The 21997-nt window shown below is 40.6% G+C and overlaps 1 protein-coding gene across 6 annotated transcripts in view; it reads left to right on the top strand.

The window, feature by feature from the left end:
* Window positions 1–21997, top strand: part of LOC101738315 (copper-transporting ATPase 1) — an 82479-nt gene that overhangs the window by 7072 nt on the left and 53410 nt on the right. The window contains exons 2-3 of one of the 6 annotated variants that reach the window (XM_062675318.1): window positions 5724–5807; window positions 6610–6640. In XM_062675318.1, the coding sequence (XP_062531302.1) occupies window positions 5795–5807; window positions 6610–6640 (44 nt within the window). In that variant the 5' untranslated portion in view covers window positions 5724–5794. Of the gene's footprint in view, window positions 1–5723; window positions 5808–6606; window positions 6641–10362; window positions 10684–21997 lie in introns of those variants that run through there. The other 5 variants (XM_012694364.4, XM_062675317.1, XM_021350962.3 and 2 more) reach the window with 5 other exon arrangements.

The following is a 21997-nucleotide window of genomic DNA, read 5'->3' as shown; positions in this document are numbered from 1 at the left end:
AGTGTTTGCGAATAAGCGCGTGGCGTGACGTCACACTGCATGCGCATCATGAAAAGTCTGCCCATCTCTCTCTCGCGCGGTTTAGCTTATGAGTATGAAGGGGACAGTTAAGGTTTTGCCTTTATTAAGGTTTAATATAGCGTGGTCTTGTTTTATTATTGTTTTAATATTAAATTATCATTGTCTAATTATAATGTCATAAGTTGATAAAAAATGCTATGCAATAGCTTTACCGCCGCAGTTCCCGAGTGCCACACGTTTTTTTTTTGTCAAGAGGAAATCGCTGGACTTCCGCCCTTCACTGGGGATGGAGGGCGGGGCATGTCGGAGTCGAACCGACTAAAACCTCTTGTCGCTCAACAACCAGTATCCAAACCTCGCATGAGACAGAGCTCATGAAAAGGCAAAGGTGGGAAAGTGAAGCGTTTAGTGCGGAGCACATCTCTCCCATCACCCTCCCCCTCGGGACGCCGGACTGGTGGTCGTCGGCGCCACGACCACCAGTCCTCTCGGTCGGCAGGCTGCCCGAAGCCCGCCTAGATGGCGCCGGTTTGAATGGTCTATCCTACGGAATACCCCGCTGGGTCAGAACCAGCGTGGGTTGAGGATAGCCGGCCTTCCATCACCCGGATGCTCATGCGTAAAACGTGTGCAGATCAGCTTGCACGTCGTCTTCTTAGGCCCCCTTCGCCGGTCCCCAGGCCGACATGTAAGGGAGATCCGAAACACTTAGAGCGCCAGGGCTTGGGCGAGATTCGCCTCCCTGGACCCCGCTCGATGGCGACGGGTCTGTGCATCTCTCACGCGCCCCGCCGCCTCCTTTAGCGAGATGGTGCACTCGCAGAAGTCGAGCATCGTCTTTCACGACTCGTAGTCACCGAGCATCGATGCCAGAGCACTCGGCAACGACAAATCGTTTCCTATTTTTGCGACGAGGACACGCCGCCACCCCTCCTATGCGGGGCAGGCGACGAGCGTATGCTCTGCCGTGTCCAAGTCGCAACCACAATGGTGGCACTCTGCCGTCGGCTCGGCTCCGATCCGGTGCAGGAACTCACCGAAGCAACCATGCCCAGTGAGTACCTGCGTGAGCCGGAAAGTGAGGCGTCCTCTGTCACGATTTACCCAATTCAGAAGAACCGGGCGAATCGCCTCGACGGTCCTACGACCAGCCGAAGGATCGACCAGCCGCCTGGACCATGACTCCAGCACGGACCGCCGAGATTAGGTCCTCCGCGCTCTGACCACACCGGGGCTGGGACGCGCCACGCCCCGGGCACGAAGGTTAGCCCGCCACTGATAGTCAGCGGCGGGCGCCTCCGCCTCCAGGACCCAAGGCGGCGTCCCAGCCAGTACACACGCCGCCTCGAAAGAGATGGTGCGAAACCACGGATGATCCTGACCGCGATGGTGCGTTGCGGCCGTTGCAGCAACTTCGCTACCCCCACGGCCAGTGACTGGCCCCACGCGGGTGCCTCGTATAAGGCGCGTCACCTGGTCAGGCCCCCCGATGTTGGGAAGAAGCCGGCTTAACATGCCGGCCACCCCCAACAAACGAGGGACCAGGTTCTGAAAGTGAACACGGAAGGTCCAACGACTGTCCAGAATGAGGCCGAGGTACTTCAACTGCACCCCGACCCGATACGGACGCCTCTAACCACGATATGGGCATCGACAGGTGGCACTCTCCGCGGCCTGTGGAACCACATGGCCTCGGTTTTACTGAGTGTCACGTCGAGGCCTAATCTCCTGATTTTGCCGATGACATGCGCCACCCCAGCGGTGGCAAGACGAGCAAACTCAGCAAAACTCCCCCCCGGGACATGACCAGCGTGTCGTCTGCGTAACAGATTACGCTTAGGTCCGGGAGGAGGGCACCTCTCAGTACCCAGTCATACGTGACCGATCTGTCCTCCAAGTAGGAAGCCACCAGTCGGCGAAGGTAGGGGGCACTCCGTGTCTTACCAGAGGCATTTTTTTAAATAAAAGAACACTTATTGCGGCATAACTATAATAGTTAGACATATGCTGTCGCGACACTTTTTGTAAATAATAATGTTTTTTACAAAGTCGTAGTACATTATTTTATTCTATCATCAATAGTTTTCGTAGGGCACGCGACGTAAATAATATTTGAGGTAATTTTTTTTTACACCTTGGGTTATTGGAGTTTTAGTAAGGATACCTAATTTTTTCAAAAAAGAATATGGCCTATGTCACTCGGGAATAGTGAAGCTTCCAAATAGTGAAAGAATTTTTCAAATCGGTTTAGTAGTTTCGGAGCCTATTGAATACAAACAAACAAATCTTTCCTCTTTATAATATTAGTATAGATATTATTTATTACAAACGCTGACTTAGGCGGCGGTTTTTATTTGAACCAGTTCTAAATTATAAACTAAAATTCTATGAAAAATTACCCATATTTATCTATAATACGAAATGATATTAATTTATTTTTCGTAGTTTCCTTCCTTCTTGCGTCGATAATCCTCAGTGCTGAGGGTCGTGGCCTGCTCTAATAACTTTCTCCTGCATCATCTTGCGCCATTCCTGCCTGTCCTCGGCTGTGTGGATAGCAACGTGGACTGAGGTATTGAGAGTGGAGCGTATTTGGTTCGACCAGCGCATTGGATTTCTGCCTCTGTGCCTTCTCCCGCATACCTTGCCTGTTACCAGCAGCTTTTCCATATTGTCACCTCTCTTTCTGGCGATATGTCCAAAGATCTCGAAACTCCTGCGCGCGCATGTAGTGCGGAGGTGCATTGGAATCTTGAGCTCGGTAAAAATGGATTCGTTGGTTCTGTGTTCTGTCCAACGAATCCCGAGCATTTTCTTCCAGCACCAAATCTCAAATGCGTCGATGCGTTGGCGGTCGGCTTTCTTGAGGGTCCAAGTCTCGGCGCCGTAGAGAAAAATGCCACTCAAACACGGTCTATTTGGGACATAGCTCTCTTTGCCATACTGATTTGCCTTCTGAGGTCCTTTTCGGAGGATCCATTACTAGCTATGACGGAGCCCAGATGAATGAAATCCTCTACGACTTCCAGGTTTAGCTTATTCGTAGTTTAATAAGTTATTATTGTTAGCAGTGTTATTTACTAGTCGAAATATAAATTTTTAATTATCTTATGATGAGAATCTTATACTAATGAGAAAGACGTATTCAACAAAAATAGTTTCGTTCTATTAAATGAGAAGAATTCATTTTTACTTTGCAAATTTGTAAATACAGGCTCTGTAGCAATGTACGGACATATAATAATATGAAGAAACAATAATAGCATCTACAAATATATATGTACTACGTGGTACTACATTTACTAAAATTAATACAACATTTATTAATTAAATTAATGAAATTGTGGTTTTAAAGTTTTAGAGGTGTATAAAAAATGGGGGGCGCTGAAAAATAATTGATTTTCAAAGGGGGCGATAAAAGAAATAAGTTTGATAATCACTGATATAGAGGAAGAGGTAGACCTAAGAAGAAATGGATAGATTGTGTGAAAGACGATACGGGTAAGAGGGGAGTGAGCGAAGAAATGGTATATGATGAAGAGTATGGAAGGAGAAAACATGTTGCGCCGACCCCAGGTGACTGGGAGAAGGGCAGAATAATGATGATGATGAGTGTGTGTAGAATAGCTAAAATAAAAAATACAACATGAGAATTATAGTAATGCACATACACATATTATTGTTTTTGTACTACTTACACATCTGTTTTTTCTTGTTGCTCATAAATAATTTAATCTCTATTGAACGCACTTTGCTAATCCAATATCAGGCAGTGATGTATTGAAACAAATCCGGGCTGAGTTTTTTTTATTTCGCTTAAAGATGTCCATTACTTTTTCGTTTTTCGAAAGCAAGCACAAAAATGGTACTTGTTTTGTGATTTCGAAATTTGCAATGCTACGATTGAAAACAATTGAAACGGCTTTATAACATGCAAATTGACAATTGGATAGACATAGGCAGCATTTAAAAGACTTAGCACTCCAGTGAGTGTCTATCCAGTGTCTATCAACATTATGTTGTGACATCTGCTCTTAAAGTAAACGGTCACCTAAAAAGAAGGGAGGAGCGTGGAGATGTGTAACACAAGTGTTTAAATGTAGTCCAGACTCCAGCTCTTCCGAAGGCTAATACTAAACTGACACAATTCTGTAAATAATATCATTATTATTATACTTTTTAAAAAAATTGCAAAGATTGAAAATAATATCTTAAACAATATAATAGTGATAAAAAATGTGAGATTAAACTGTAACTTTTTATTGAATAATCCAAAATTTCGGGTCTTTTGATGTAGAATCTTTATTTTGTTCATTGAAAAGGTTTGTTTGGGTGAATGTGCCCACAATAGGCAATCTGAAAACAAATTAATACAGACCTGGTTTAAGGAGTTTTAATTGAACCGAACATCCTATCATTATATTGCGTGTGACACGCACCATATCAAGTGTATTATTAACACACTTTTATCAGTTTGACATGTAACTAATAAATTTATGTAATTGAATTTTTGAACATTATTTTCACTGACTTGAAAATGATACAATAATCTTATAACTTCATCCTAATATTCTGACCGGTATAGAAAGGATAAGAAAAAAGATGGAATTAATTGTTACTTGGCTTTTGTTATTTGAGAATGTTTTTTTGTTGTTCTTAAACCACATATATTATAGTAACACACATTTGTATTGTTTTCTATCTGCGTATAATGTTACATACAGATGTGTCCACTATAGTCATTGTTATTTGATACAGAAAGGCATAGTTATTTGTTTGTTTGCGTTGATCAACCTCCTGTGAATGACTACTACTCATCGCTGATAGTTAGTTTTTAGGAAGTTCGAAGATCCTGTTTGACGCGTTTTTGATTTGATTTGGTGTGATATTCTTTAAATATTATTGTGTTTTCGTTTGTCCTCTAAATTCAGATTCGTTCAAGTCAATTTTACAATAAAATAAAATATGTATATTGTTTAAAAAAACTAAACGACCGTTATAAACAGCAAACTGAACGAATGATTAATATACATTATTTAACTTTTTATACCAGTGCATAGGGCCCAAAAGTACTGGAGACCTTGTACTGGACCAACAACCAGTGTGCTTAGTGCGAGTTTTTGAACGTTCTCGATAGCGTAATAGCTTTGATGCTGGTCAGAATAGTTGGTAGAAATTGGACGCGAAAAGAACGGGACGCATATGAAGACTCAGCATTGGGTGGACACGGGTTGGAAAAGATATCGGTCTCGATATTATAGCGAAGTTATACTTGGTGGTAGGACGTCTTGTGAGTCCGCACGGGTAGGTACCAGCACCCTGCCTATTTCTGCCGTGAAGCAGTAATGCGTTTCGGTTTTGAAGGGCGGGGCAGCCGTTGCACCGTTGAAAAGAAAGACCTTAAAACTCATTTCTCGAGGTGGCTGGCGGCATTTACGTTGTAGATGTCTACGGGCTCCGGTAACCACTTAACGACAGGTGGGCCGTGAGCTCGTCCTCACGTCTAAGCAATACAAAAAAAAGATTATTGTATCATCATTGGTCCTTGACGAGCGTGCGAATTGTCAAGTTGATCGGACGTTATGAGAATGACGTTCAAAAATTTCGTCTTAAAGATCTAAAAATACAGGATGAGCTTAATAAAGCGTGTTGAAACGCTTTGGCGTTCTAGTGATTTTGATTGTCATTTATTCTCTTTTCAGAGGGAGCCTTGAAAGAAAAATGAAAAATTAACGCACTATCGTGCTAAGGCAGGCGGTATCATATCTGTGAAATGGTTGACAAAGGTAAGTAGTTTCTACAGAATGATCCGCTGCAATAAAATGATAAGATCTTTTTTTTTAAGTTAGACTCGCCGTTGCCAGGCGTGAATCTTTAATCGACTTCATTTTGTTACCTCATACCTTTTGACTGGGTGAATCGATTTTGATGATTCTTTTTTTTATTAGAAAACAAGTCTTATTTTGCATTAAGTACCTGCGCGAAAAATAGATGAATAACTCAATAACTCAATATCTCAATATCACGCCAACCGATTTCGATGATTATTGTTTTTAGTGTATATTATTATTATTATAATTTGTTTTGGAATATCTTTTTTTTCTATTTGAAGTCGGTTTTTGTTAAATCGTGTCTATTTACAATTATTATTTATTTAGACTTTTAAACGTGTGTATTAGTTGCTTTTTTTTTCACTACCTATTTGCTAGTAGTCTGAGGGGCTATTAAAGCTTCTCGCTGAATGACGGGTGCGTGAGCTTACGGGCTTTATTGCTTAGATGGGTGGACGAGCTCACAGCCCATCTGGTGTTAAGTGGCTACTGGAGCCCATAGACATCTACAACGTAAATGCGCCACCCACCTTGAGAGATATAAGTTCTAAGGTCTCAAGTATAGTTACAACGGCTGCCCCACTCTTCAAACCGAAACACATTACTGCTTCACGGCAGGGTGGTGGTACCTACCCGTGCGAACTCACAAGAGGTCCTACCACCAGTAAAAATTTTACCAGTAAATATTTAAGAACCATCACACAATTTTCCACCAGATGTGTTTGTGTTAAACCTAAGTCCTGTTTGGTTTCAGAAGAATCGACGGAGATGCTGGAGAACGTCAACCGGTAAGTTATTAATTAGTTAGTCGCGTGATCGGAAGGCTTTCTTTTGTATGCCTATGCCTGTACCTATGCTAATGACCTCGAGGGGTTATTCTAGATTCACCGAGCTAGTAAGTGAGCTCACGGGGCTCAAACCGGTAGTGTTGCTAACATTGGCTCTGGCAAGAGCCGTGCTTCGCAGAATCTACCACCGGATCAGAAACGCGACTCACTGAGAAGATCCGGCGAGAAAGTTAGTGGGCTGTGTCTGTGGGTTAGTTTACTCATCGAGCCCTTGGAATAGAAGGGTGCTCGGGTCGCTGGCGACGGGAAGTCCTGTGAGTTTGTACACACATAGGCAATACTGCCCTGCATATTATTATAGCGAAAGTATTAGTTTCATTGCCTATCTAGGCTTCGGGGTCAACGGACCCAGACCATCAGTGTGCTTAGTGCCACATCTTTGACGTTCTCGATAACGTAAAAGTTAACTCGAATTTGTTTGGAGTTGGAACGTTTGCTTACGTTTGCCGCTAGGGGCGCTGTTCCAACTTCATACTGACCTCGGGCTCAATCCGAGAGAATTTGCTAACAGTAGCTCGAGCAGCTTTTTACACGTATAAAAGGCGACATCTCCGAAGAACCCTCGCCCGGTTCCGCTGACATAAGACTAGGTTACCAGATTATGTAGATAAAAAATAATACTGACTAACGTAATTAGGTTAATGACGGATAGATGGCGCTGATGCCAATGAATTTAATCTTTAAAATAACTTTTTAAATATATATTTTTTTTGAAATTAATCTGAACTCATTTTCAGAGACCAGATTGTCTTTCACTTGTTTTTTTTTTTGTCGCTGAATATTGGTTTATTTAAGACTACGTTACCAGATTAGGTGGAAAAATAATAATACTGACGAACGTAATTACGTTAACGCCGGGTAGATGGCACTGATGGCAGTGACTTTAATCTTTAAAATAACTTTTTAAATATATATTTGTTTTTTTCAATTAATCTGAACTCTTACTGGTAGTAGGCCTCTTGTGAGCCGGCACGGGTAGGTTTTTTTTATTTTTTTTTATTGCTTAGGTGAGTGGACGAGCTCACAGCCCACCTGGTGTTAAGTGGTTACTGGAGCCCATAGACATCTAGAACGTAAATGCGCCACCCATCTTGAGATATAAGTTCTAAGGTCTCAATTATAGTTACAACGGCTGCCCCGCCCTTCAAACCGAAACGCATTACTGCTTCACGGCAGAAATAGGCAGGGTGGTGGTACCTACCCGTGCGGACTCACAAGAGGTCCTACCACCAGTAAAACCACCGTCCTATTTCGGCCGTGAAGCCAGGTTTGAAGCGCGGAGCCGTTGTAATTATACTGAGACCTCAGAACTCATATCTCAAGGTGGGTGGCGGCGGCATTTACGTTATAGATGTCTATGGGCTCCGGTAACCACTTAACACCGGGTGGGCTGTGAAGTCGTCCAGCCACCTAAGAAATAAAGAAAAAAAAAACTATTATTTTACTTCCTATAATCATGGATTTCGCCAAGACTACGCTATAGATAAATAATATTATAGACAAACAATATTAATCTATTCTCGATTTGGCCACAGACTTTAAGCAATAACAAAAGTTTGACAATAGACAAAGGGTATTTATACATGTGTATGTGTGTCAAATACATGGTAGTGTGTGTCATGTTTCTTTTAATGATTTAATGTATTTTTTATGCATAATTAAAAAAGAATTAGTATTCTGCACTCCTTCTCTATATTCTCTATAAGTGTGGGAAATTTCATACTCCTCCGTCCGCGTGATTTTCGTAAAAAGGGATACAAAGTTTTGGCTTTACGTATTAATATATAGATTTTTTATGCATAATAAAAAAAAAGTAGCATTCTGCACTCCTTCTCTATATTCTCTATAAGTGTAGGAAATTTTATACTCCTCCGTCCGCGTGATTTTCGTAAAAAGGGATACAAAGTTTTGGCTTCACGTATTAATATTACATAGATTAAATTTTGACGCATAGACTGGCTCGGTGGTGCAGTGGTTAGCGGCCGCGACTGTTGCGCCGAGGGTCGTGGGTTCAATTCCCGCGTCGAGCAAACGTTGTGTGATTAACAGATTTGCTTGCTCTTCGTCTGGGTGTTTATTATCTATATTAAAACGCATATAAGTATGTATGTATGTATGAGAACCTAAATTGTATTACGTTACATTGTATACTTGTATGTATATATGTAAGGAATCTGTGTATGTATGTGTGTGTATTTGTATTGTATATAATGTTTCAATTGATTGGTACACCGCGTGAAATTCGTTTCCAAATGATTATTTTCAACTTTCAAGGTGGGTGGCGCATTTACGTCGTAAATGTCTATGGGCTCCAGTAACCACTTAACACCAGGTGGGCTGTGAGCTCGTCCACACATCTAGCAAAAAAAAAAAAAAAACTTGATGGATGTCTGAAAGAGATCGCTCTTAGCGATAAGACCGCCAATTATACTTTTTTCTGTGTATGTAATTTTTCGCATTGTTTTTTTTGTTGGTGTACAATAAAGAATACTCTCTCTCTATGTCAGTCTCTGGTACCCATAAAGAATCCTAGTTTGGAGCTGGATGCCCGTGCGTGATTTGTTCCCAGTTATTTATTTATTAGAAATAACTTTGTTTAACAACGTACATTTCCATAATTTAAATTCCCTCTCATTTTTAAAACAACGCATCTTTCATTATCCAAATTCTAAATATATTTTTTTTGCTAACATATTTTCAGTAGGGGTTTGAATATTTTTGTCCGAATGATTCATAAAAAAACCAATTACTTTATTAATGGTATTTTCCCTGCGCTCCGACATTTGCTCATCCTAATGTTTGTAAGTACGTGCTTAATTACGTGTATTTAAATATCAACTCTGTTCGCTGGTCGCCAAGATGCAAATCGCTTTGATTCTAGCCACTGATTTTGTTGTAAAAATGTACACAGATTATAATATTTTTTGTTTTTAATAAGTTTTATGTCGAACAGATAAGATTCAAAGTCATTTATCTCGAGTGTCTGAAGCAGTCCTAATGAATCGAATGAACAATTCGTTTAGTGATGTGTGTTATATCGATAAAATTTAATATGAATGTATGGTGTTTTACGTAGCAGTAGTTATTATAATTTGGATGAAAGTTGTCACAAAACTTGGATCGCGCTAACGGTGTTTACAAAATTACATCGCATTTTCTATATATAAAATAAGCCTGTAGAATCCGGTGTCTGTACTTTGAAGAAATAGCATAAATAGAAAGAAAGTAACTGTATAAGAGCTATATAACACAAACCAGCTATGCTTAGAATTATTTTCTGTCTGAGATTAACATGGAGCCGAAAGAAATATTTTTATTTGTCTCTAGGTGGGGTCGGCACAGCGATTTTTTCTATTCCATTCTCTTCCATCAGCCGTCAACTCAACACTCACTCCTCTCTCTCTCTCATATCGTCATTCACACACTCCATCCATGTCTTCTTCGGTCGACCTCTTCCCCCTTTACATTGCACTACCATTTCCATACATCTCCTCTCTAAATGTCATCATTTAATTATTATAAATTAAATTATTATTAGCGTATGAAAGTAATAACTTTTTTTTACCTTAATTTTTTACCTAATTTATCGATTATGCACATCACTAGAACCCCTTCGCCTTGGAATCATAAGCGTCGATTCAATTCAATAAATGAACCAGTATCCGTGATTACGCCACGCGGAGTGGACGCGTTTCGAACGAAAGCCGCCCACCGAGACGTAAACACACGAATATAATAAGAACTTTCCAAATTCGAAATTGTTCTAATTCGGTTCGAAGTTCAACGAGTTTGTGTTTCGAATTTTTGTTTTGTAAACAATCAGTGTTGTTTTTTTTTATTTGTGCCAGCCACTAACTTTGGTGTGAGATTGCATTTGTGTTCATAATTCGAAAATTTGATTCTTCAACGTTCTAATGTCACTTTTGTTTATTCGTCTGCAGCCTTACCCTTGATAGATTTCGTTTGTGTTCTGAATTCAAAATGTAATTATGTAATATAGTTCAAAATAAAATAAAACAATCATACTAGAATTTGCGTCCCGTGTTTTTCTAATAACAAATCATCGGTTATGTACAATATTTTGAAATCTTTATTTATTATGGACTAAAAATGTGCAGTTTGTAATTCGAATTTAATTTTTTTTACGTAATAAACGCGACGGTTTGAATTTTTTCGGTGACAACCTTTCACTTAATTTACTCGCATTGGTGTTCTGAATTTAAATTGTTCCTTTTATTGCATGAGATTTTTTTTTTGGAATTCTGCCGAAATCGTTTAAGAGAGAATAATCGTGTAAACTTCTTTTACATTTTAAAGTTGGGTTGTTAGTATTCGAAATGCAATGTAAAAACTTTATCAAGCTTTTTAAAATTCACACAACAATCAATCAAGACACGAATGTTTTGATTGTTGGCATTTACGATGACAATTTTCATATTTGTATGTTGTCGATTTGATAATGTTTTCCTGATAATTTGGACACGACGTTCTCGTTTCAAAATTCGAACGTTCCAATTTGACGTGCTTACGACGAAACAATCTTGACACTTGAATTTTTTTAATATAAATTTGTATTAAATGTAAAATTAATACGGTTTTTGTAATTCTAGAAGTGCGTGTTATTAATTAGACCAAAGAAAATAAATAAATATATACATTTTTTTTTTTTGGAATTTCTGTCAGCTCAGTTTTGGACTTTATACAAATATTTTTGTTCGGTAATAAAACAGTACAGGGAACATTTATAGGCAAATTCTATCTCGTTGAACCCGTAGCTAGCAAACGAAGGGCTCGGCTAGTAAATTAATCCACAAACACAGCCCACTGAGTTGCTCGCCGAAACGGATGCATGGGTCGCGTGTCCGATCCGGTGATAGATTCTGCGAAGCACTAACTACCCTTGCTAGAGTTAGTGATAGTAACGTCGTCAGGTTTTAGCCCCGTGAGCTCACCTGTTCGTCCGGAGAATCTAGTATATCGAGATTACTAAAATACGTAGGAAAAAAGGCGAATTCATTACATTCAATGTATGCATAAACGTTGTACTGGTCCGGAAAAACCAAATAATAGACAAATCGATTGCGTCTCGGTCTTTCCCCAATCGAGAGCTGCGAGATGTCCTTTTTCTGAACTTTAAACATATTATTTTCGAGCGAGTTTCCTTGTAATTAAACAGCTATACAAGGAATAGTGAACAGTTTTACCCCTTATCAGTGATTTTCTGTTGGCTCATTAAAGATGAAGTATCATTTGAATAGTGCGTTAAATATCAAGTCTGAATCCTCCCCCTTGCGTCGATAATCTTCAATGCTGAGGGTGACCACCGTAATATATTACTTTCTCTCATACGATCTCCATCTCTTTCGTTTTCTGGCTGATACTAGAAGGAACTACGACTAATGGAAAATTATAATAAACGCTTTAAACAAAAACCGACAATCTCGCTGAGTTTATGTCGCTGTTTCATTTAGGGACTGTGGCTGTTTTTGTGTGACCTAGATGGTTATGCCAGCGTAACTGGGCGAGTAGGTTAGCTCACGGGGCTCTAACCTGAGGACGTTGCTAATACTAACCCTAGCAAGAGCAGTGCCTCGCAGAATCTACTATCGGATCGGAAACGAGACCCACTGAGATGATCCGGCGAGAAACTCGATGGGCTGTGTCTATGGGTTAATTTACTGCCGAGACTTTTGTCGCAACGGTTTTGACGAGAACGGTGTTCGGTGCTTGTGGTACTTTAAAGCACCAAAGAGCCGACGATAAAGTTAAAATTGACATTTAAGTATGTGTGTAACGTGATGTTGGGAATTTCGATTTTGATCAAGCACCAGGAGTTTTGATGCTTAGCAGTAGATGTGGTAGTTTGGTTCAGCTATGCTTTCATTCGATTAATGCAGCGGCTGGATTGGATGTAATGATGTAACATTAAAGTCATACCAGAATGTATTATTCTGGTGTTACGGATAAATGAGCTTCCGCCTCTCCCGGTGGTGAGTGGTTACCAGAGCCCATAGACATCAACAACGTAAACTCCTTGAGACATAAATTCAAAGTCTCAATTCTATAGTTAAATGGCTCCACCATTTGTAACGTTTTGATTTTAAAAAAATCCTTAATTTTTTTTGTATACAGCTTACTTGAATGTTACTTAAAGATCACGTAGATTGTGTTTGTTCATCATCGTAAATGTCTTTCACTGTGTAACAGATATTGTTACGATCTGCCGGGAACATTTTTCTCTTTATTGTAGTCGTTTCGCTTTCGATAGAGTCGTTTTGTCGTCTTGTATATTGGAGGGGGCATATTTGAAGACGCTGGCGATGTCCCGATATTTTTCCCTGCTAGAGGCCAGACTGCTGCTCTCGTTAAGGAACCTCCCAGTTCAGACATGATTTACTCAGTCCACCACACAAGAGACCTCCGCTAAGGTTTTTTACCGTCCACCCTTCCTAGACTATAACACCAGTTTAATATTAGCATCGTGTAATAATAAGAAGAGATTATTGATAATTATGTCTCGGATACATGTATCGACTTTCCTGGCCTCAACGACCAGCTTAAAAACAATTGTCGACTCACACTAAAAATAATCTAAATTCTAGAATGTAAGTCTTATCAAATATGTAGTTGATAGTGAAGATTTAGATTAATTTTGAACGTTTTTAAGTCACAAGACGTGTGATACGTGCACAAATACATACTAGGTCATGGTTTTTGTTCGAGATATAAGTAAAATGTCTCAAGCCATATCACGTTGAATTTTTAGCGGTGTCTATAGACAGGTCAATGTGATTACCCATCTGGAGACACGAGGGTATGATCTCAATCTTATACAGATGTTACATCTTTGGAATCGGCTTGCGTGATTGCTTCCCGGCAGAAATAGGGGGTGTTTATTTTTATTCGACTTGAGGAGTATTCTGACTTCGGGGGCCAGCTCACGGCGCTCAGCCTGAAAAAGCTTGAAAATCTGCTCAAGTAAGAGCAGTGCTTCGCTGAACCTCTACCAACAGATCAGAATCAGGAATAACTGAGGATACCTTAGAGACTCAGTGGGTAATAGGGAGTATGGTGGTATCACCAATACTTGCGGGCTTTATCGTATCGCACCGGGTTAGTTAGTTCGTTAGTTAGTTAGGTTAGTTAGTTAGTTCACGTTCCTTTTGCTTTTATTTTAATAAAACGTTAAAAGAAAAAAGTGTGTGTGTCCGCTCCGACGCACGACTGGAGTTTACTGGATATAAAAAATTAAACGAAACAATACGAGAAATAGTTCTATATTACGACAACACGATACACTACAGATTATTAACAAATTAACGAGACACAAAACAAACGACTAACAAATATATGAAAATACAATAATGAGAGAAACGCGCGATCAGTACGAGGCTTTGTGGCGGACTGCCGGCGCAGCAGCCCGGCGTCACCTGCGATAACGCATTTCGTGTGACATGCGCAATCAGGCGCATAACGCATTTCGTGTGACATGCTAGTACGATTTTGGTCCCCATAATTTTCATACCCCGGGCCTAAATATGTAAATCGATTCTAAAGGAGTAAACTCCAAAAAGCCAGAATTTAGGCGTGGTCGAAATTTAAAAATGTAATTTAAATCGAATAAATATCAAGATTGTTCAGTTCACCTCTGGACGAAAACTCGTTTCGAAATCGAAAAAAAATATGTATGCATTTTTTTTGTTACGGAACTTTTAATACAGTTAATAACAAAATTGTTTGCATGAAAAGTATTTTTTTTTATAAATCAATATCTAACTTCGGTCACTTTGTATATATGTATACATTTGTATGTATATATATATAGTTATTTAAATTAGATTCACCCATATTTGTTTCATGCTACTCTGACGGTACCAGAAATAATTTTACAGTGCCATCGAACTAGCGTTACACCAATGCGCAAATAAAATAAATAAATAAAAAACATGAAAAAACAATACAATATCATAAAGTACGTAAATATATTTTTAAACGTCTTATTGTTGTTTGGATTATAGTTGAGATTATCTTTTAGTCGGTAATCGTGACATGTTATTAATCATGACATGAAATAGACAAAGAGGTATCCACCATCAAGTAGCGAATCAGCTTAAACTTGAGTCGACCGATGCGACCGTTCCGGAGTTCGAATCCCGCAGACAGCTACTTTGAGCCCAATGAGTTTCTCGCCGGATCTTCTCTGTGGGTCGCGATTCCGATCCGGTGGTAGATTCTAAGAAGCACTGCTCTTGCTAGGGCTGGTGTTAGCAAATTCTCTCAGGTTGAGCCCGTTAGATCACCTACCCGCGCATAGCTGGAGGGGTAGGAAAAAACAGCTAACATCTTCACGAATGATTTCCACGATAATTATCTATGTCTTATCCTAAAACACGTGACGAGTTTTTGCCGCGGACATAAATCAGCACATCCAATACTATTATCACCTGTTGCGATTTAAAGTTCGACGAAACGAGAAAGTGACACTTGAAGGAGACAGACGTTTACTATTCGATTAACGATTGCGTTTTGCGTATCGCGTATTTTCAATACATTATCTCTGTTCACTTTCTTAAGAGATTATTGTGGAGGGTAGAAGTAAGAAGCACCATCTCTGTGTATTGAAAAGTATCCGCTGGAAGGGAGCCTATTTAGGTGGCGCCACAGTAGCAAGTGGAAGGATTTTAAAAACAGCGCCATAAACTATTTCGCTATTTCGATGAGTCTTCCAACAACAACTTGCTGTGTACAGATGGACACTTGTTAAACTTGTCCCCTATACAAGATGGTGCTCCTTACCTCTACCCACCCTCCAAGCTGAGCCCTTGCACGCCCACCTGCCCTGGTAAAACTGAAAAGGCCCCCGGGCCACCAGTGATCTCTCAAACATAAAAAAACCTCTACCCTCCATAGATATTATTACCATTGGCGACCAGCTTTCGACGTAGCATATATCAAGTATATCGTATAGTCTCTAACTAACGTTCACCTCGATCCTTCAATATGTAATCTCGCTCGATAAATACATCGTTTGATAAGTTGCGTAAACATTTGGTCCGATAACGGAATGGCGTAGTGTACATCACCTACGAATGTTTGTCGGTAGGTAAAAAAAAAAAACTAAACTGATAAAACTGACAAATAGGCAATCCGTCGCCTGTGCTTTGGACCTTTTTTTCCTACTTATTCTAGTAACCTCTAGGGGTTATTCTAGATTCACTGAACTAGTAGGTGAGCTCACGGGGCCCAAACGGCAGTGTTGCTAACAATGGCTCTAGTAAGGGCAGTGCTTCGCAGTCTATCTCCTGGTCGGAAACGTGACCCACTGAGAAGATCCGGCGAGAAACTCGGTGGGCTGTGTCTATGGGTTAATTTACTCGTCGAGCCCTTCGTCGCGACGGGTTCGGTGAGTTGACCGGTGCTTGAGGTACCTAAAAGCACCGTTAATGAATCGGGAGGATCCGTAATGAACTTTGGACCGTCGGGTTGTTAACGGCCAGAATATGGAATTAATCGAAGTGCCTATTCAAGAGAGCACTTACCTGGAAAGTGTCTGGCAAAAGAAAGAGAGGCCATCCCAGTACAACTTTGCGTGGCTCAGTAGAACTGGAAGTGGATGTCTTTGGCATGATGCGGGAGGAGGTAGAACAAACTACCCAAGAAGAATGCCAATGGAAGAATTTGATTCGTTTCCTCTGAGCAGAGGGTAATAGAAAAGGAAGAAGTAGAGCTTATAAAGATCACGGTCCTAATGGTAAACTTCGCATGTTCGTTGATGCGCATGATCAACATTAGTTGATGCGCTGATAATGCAACAAGAAAACAATACCAATATTATATTTATTGGTACTAAAAAATCGAAATTCTATTGTTTAGTAATAATGAGATTCAAATCATAAAACCGAAAGAATGTATGAAGCAAAAGCAGCATCAAAAGAAGGAACAGAAAGTATTTACTTAAGGCACGTTGCAACGGACATACTAGTGGAAGTTTAACCCGAGGAGTGATGGCGTCAGATGCAGGTCGTCCCCATGCAACGTGATGAGAGGATATGCTGCGACGACCCCCCTTTATAAAGAGCAAAAAAATGATTAGTTAATGCACAACATTAACGCACAAGTGATAATCAGATTGATATATGCGAGAACCAGAGCGTCTCGCTATCTCGCTCCTACTACCGAGACTAGACAGCTATGACGTCATTTAACACTACGTTCATCCTGTTTTATGGTTATCTGAAAACCACGTCTCTATTTAATTTAGACTATTGTTAAGAACGTTTAAATAAGATTAACTGTTCTGTTTTGTGTTTTATTGAAGTGAATATTATGTTAGTGACTGACTCGGTTGCCAGGAGCCCTAACGGCTGAGCCGAGGGTCGTGGCTTTGATTCGTTGGGCAATCCTTCGTGTGATGAACGGGTTTGATTGGTGTTTATTATCTGTAATTCGAGGGTTGAAAGGCTATTTGTTTTAAGCGATACGAATAAATGTTTGTCTGTTTGTATTTGTCGTATACGTTAGCAGATAAGAGTCTTAGGTGTTTGTTTGTTGTTCAAATGAGAATGTTGGTAACACGAATTGGTTCGTTTTTGTATTAACGCGTCCGCGAATGAACTTACGTACTTGAGAACTTACTTGTAACTATACTTGAGACTTTAGAACTTATACCTCAAGGTGGGTGGCGCATGTACGTTGTAGATGTCTATGGGCTCCAGTAACCACTAAACACCAGGTGGGCTGTGAGATCGTCCAACCACCTAAGCAAAAAAAACATGCGGCTGCCTTGGATACGAACGGCGACGACGAAATGCAACCCTGTCCATTGGCAGCCACGACTACTCTGCCAAGAGAATCCGACTACGAAGAAGGACTATATATACAAGTGGTCGGTTTCTACGGTACACGGATACCTAGTCCTAGACCTTGTCTTGTTCACTTCTGTGCTATTCAACTCGAGGGAGCTCTTTGATGGTATATTAAGTGCGGAAGTCCTTGACCATTCGATTCAACCAGTCGATTTTTCGGTTCGCAATTAACACATAATACCATTTGTCGGTTGATTGACCGCGACGGGGCAACGGAAAGCCGCCGTCGCTCGAAACAAGTCTTGTCGGATCCCCCGGATTCACTCTCGATGCTTTTAGGTCTCCCAAGCACGGGTCACCGTCCTCGTCGAAACCGTCGCTTGCGACGAAGGGCTCGGCGAGTAAATTAACCAATAGACACAGCCCACTGAGTTTCTCGCCGGATCTTCTCAGTGGGTCGCGATTCCGATCCGGTGGTAGATTCTGCGAAACACTGCTTTTGTTAGGGCCAGTATTAGCAACACCTCCGGCTTGAGCCCCGCGAGCTCACCCACACGCTAGGGTAACGCTGATATAGCCTCTCAAGACTATCAGCATAGGTAGGAAAAAAAATGCATATTAAGTGCGGATGCTCTTGACCATTCAATTCGACCAGTCGTTTTTTCGGTCCGCAATTAACACATCGGTTGATTAGAATTAATGCGTTTAAAATATGCGTTCGATGCGATGTTTTTGTATAGCTTAGATAATTGTGAAGGGGAGGGGGGGGGGAGGGAGTGAGATAGAAAAAGCATGCTAGACGAAGACATTGGAAAATCAGTCGACAGGTAGATATAGTTTGTACTGTAGGCGATCTTATCGCAACAAGCAATCTCGCCTATACAAACGTGTTCATCTCGGAGAATTCTGTAAAGATACGGCCGGTACTTACATACTTTTATGTATGTACTAGCGAACAGCCCTCGCTGCGCGTCAGGAACTGTAATTTGTTATTGATTTAAATTTTCTTTTATACAAATTTGTTTCTCAGAGTAAGTTTTTTTTTTTTTTTATTGCTTAGATGAGTGGACGAGCTCACAGCCCACCTGGTGTTAAGTGGTTACTGGAGCCCATAGACATCTACAACGTGAATGCGCCACCCATCTTGAGATATAAGTTCTAAGGTCTCAATTATAGTTACAGTCGTCGTGGCCTAAAGGATAAGACGTCCGGTGCATTCGTGTTGAAGCGATGCACCGGTGTTCGAATCCCGCAGGCGGGTACCAATTTTTCTAATGAAATATGTACTCAACAAATGTTCACGATTGACTTCCACGGTGAAGGAATAACATCGTGTAATAAAAATCAAACCCGCAAAATTATAATTTGCGTAATTACTGGTGGTAGGAACACTTGTGAGTCCGCGCGGATAGGTACCACCGCCCTGCTTAATTCTGCCGTGAAGCAGTAATGCGTTTCGGTTTGAAGGGTGGGGTAGCCGTTGTAACTATACTGAGACTTTAGAACTTGTATCTCAAGGTGGGTGGCGCGTCTACGTTGTAGATTTCTATGGGCTCCAGTAACCACTTAACATCAGGTGGGCTGTGAGCTCGTCCACCCATCAAAGCAATAAAAAAAAAAAAAAGCCACCGCCACTGGAGCAGATTTCATTGACAGTGCGTTTCCAGAAATCTTTCTGCCACATCCGTCTTTGAAATAAACATGCCTCAAAAGTTTTTCCTAAGGGCTATGACAAATACTTCAAACGACCCCTGAGGAGAGTACTTTTTAGTGACGATGGGCCATTGTGCCATTGCTGATGTCCACGAGTAACGAGAACCACTCACCATCAGAAGGACAGTATGTTCGACTGCCTACGCTAGCAAAAACAAGTATGCCACACATTGATGCGTGTACATTGTTGAAGAACCACTCGAAATGTGTGATTCAATTGTCTTATCGTATATATTCAAACAATAGTTGTTATAGCACTAATTAGTGTTTATAGATTCATAAAAAATAAAATAATAATATTGTAATAAAACAAACACCTTTGTCGGTGATTGTATTTCTGCGAATTAACTGTTTAGGGTTTTTTATTGATTAATTATTATCGGTATTATTTTGTTTTCGCCTGATTCGCTTAAAACGAACTCATTTGCGATTCCGTACAAAGGCGGGTGACGTTTCTCTTTGCAATAAAGTCGATTATTGAAATCTCAGTTCTATTAGCTGACGATTCATTTTGATGTTTATATTTGGGTCGGTAGGAAATCGCCGTGGTTCCGTATACGCTTCGGGGGAGATCGGGCATGTCGGAATTGGATCGGCTAAAATCCCGCGTCAGTCAACATCTCGCGTGTGGTCTTTGGATGAAGCCGAATTAACTAACATGAGGCATGTTGAAGTAGGCGTATGGGTTTTATATATCCGCCGCCCGGCCTGTACCGGACCTCATACGACCTAGAGACCCCGATGGACGACTAGGGTCAGAACTAATATTGATTGAAGAGTGTGGTCATCCGTACCCAATTGCTCTTTCGCGAGTGTAGCTTACGCGTCATCTTCTTAGGTCCCCCTGCCGGTCTCCACATCAGCGTACAGAGGGGACAAGCGTGTAGAGGGGACCGGAAACACTTAGGGAGCCAGGAAGTAAAGAGCGGTCCGTGGACATCAACTTCAATTCCAAGAATGATTTTTAATAATAATAAAAAGCGAGTGTTGTAACTTTTAATTAGGCTTGTTATGCTAGATCTTTTTTTAAGTATAATAATATAATTATGAGCGCTTAAAGTGGAAACTGAATGGATTCGGTCTCTTTCCCGCAAAACAAGCTCTAAAGTGGAAGCTGTCCGCCGTTCGTGAACGTTGACGTCATCATACAAATTCGCTAACTGTTTTTGGCGCGAAATTAAATGCTTTCACGTTTAGCAAAAAGTTCCACGCGGTTCCTATTGTTTGTAAGTAACCGTCGGAACCACAAGAAAGCCCATCAGCTGTCCTCCTCTAACGCGTAACGGCGTCTCGCTCTGTACGCACTTTCACTACTTCACCAAGGCTGGCCGTCTGTGAAGGAAATGGCCATTAAATTATTACCGATTCTGTTACGTTTTAATCGCGAATGGCGGCTCACGCGATAATCTAGCTACGGATGTTGCTTTAGTGACGACACACCTTATTAAACACCTCCCATAATTATATATCGAGGGGCGAAAGGCCATTTGGTTTAAGCGAACTTTTTTGCAACTTTACAAGAGACCCATTTAGAGTTTAAACATTTGAAAAAAATATCATAACAAAAAAAAAACCCAGCTATTTGAATGGAGTAAACATATTGTTAACTAGTGGACCCGGCGAACTTTGTTCCGCCACACGGTTTGTTTCAAACACATCAACCGGTCAACTTCAAAATTCTACTATAATTAACCATAGAATATATTATTACCGTTTTGGTGTCAGCTGCGTTTTGTTATTCCATATCAGTTGCCTTCTGTTATACCACGTTTCATGTCGCGTCCCACGGGAACGTGATAAAAAGTCTATCCTATGTCCTTCTCCTGGTTTTAAGCTACCTCCTCACCAATTTTCAGCCAAATCAGTTCAGCCGTTCCTGAGTTATAAATAGTGTAACTAACACGACTTTCTTTTATATATGTATAGAAGATTTGATTAAAAACATCGAACTGTTGATGCTGATACCACGCACGCTGATAAAACGGAACATTAATTACAAAAATAAATGTCGCGTATTAAGCGAAATTAAGCGAATCACAAATATGTACATACATTTATATTTATTATAATTTTTTAAACTTTGTAAAAGCAAGAAATAAATGGCTTATTATTATTATTAAGCGAAATGTCGCTCAAAATAGCCTTTCAGCTCTCGATATATATATATTTATATATACATATTATGTACGTATATCTTCCATCCATCTAAACATTAAAAAATATATATAATAATTTATTTAAAAGAAAAAAAAACTCGTCTTCACGGCAAGCTCTACTTTTTTTAATTCTCGTGACCCGGTTGAGTCCCCATAACCCCCTATAACCCCTATTGGGCTACCGGAGCCCATACTCATCTAAATGTGCCACCTACCTTGAAATATTAGTTCTAAGCTCTCAGTTTTTACATTACAACGGCTGCCCCGCCCTTCAAACCGAAACGCATTACTGCTTCACGGCAGAAATAGGCAGGGCGGTGGTACCTACCCGTGCGGATTCCCTAGACGTCCTGCCGCCAGTTATTAGGCAAATTATAATTTTGCGGGTTTGATTTTTATTACACGATGTTATTCCTTCACCGTCACCTAACAATGTCGTAAGCGAGATTCAGGCATCTATCAGTTGTCTTGTGTTCTATGATGGCTACCCGCCACAATAATATTAATGCTAGATGAATTGCGCCTTCGATGTGGAACCACGTGACTGGCTCCTAGCCACGACAATGATAAGTCATTTCTAATTCGCCAGCGCTCTATCGAAGCGAATCTTATCTTTAACCATT

Source organism: Bombyx mori, chromosome 23 (assembly GCF_030269925.1).
Source record: "Bombyx mori chromosome 23, ASM3026992v2".
Classification (NCBI taxonomy): Eukaryota; Metazoa; Arthropoda; class Insecta; order Lepidoptera; family Bombycidae; genus Bombyx; species Bombyx mori.
This window is presented reverse-complemented; position numbering and strand designations above follow the sequence as displayed.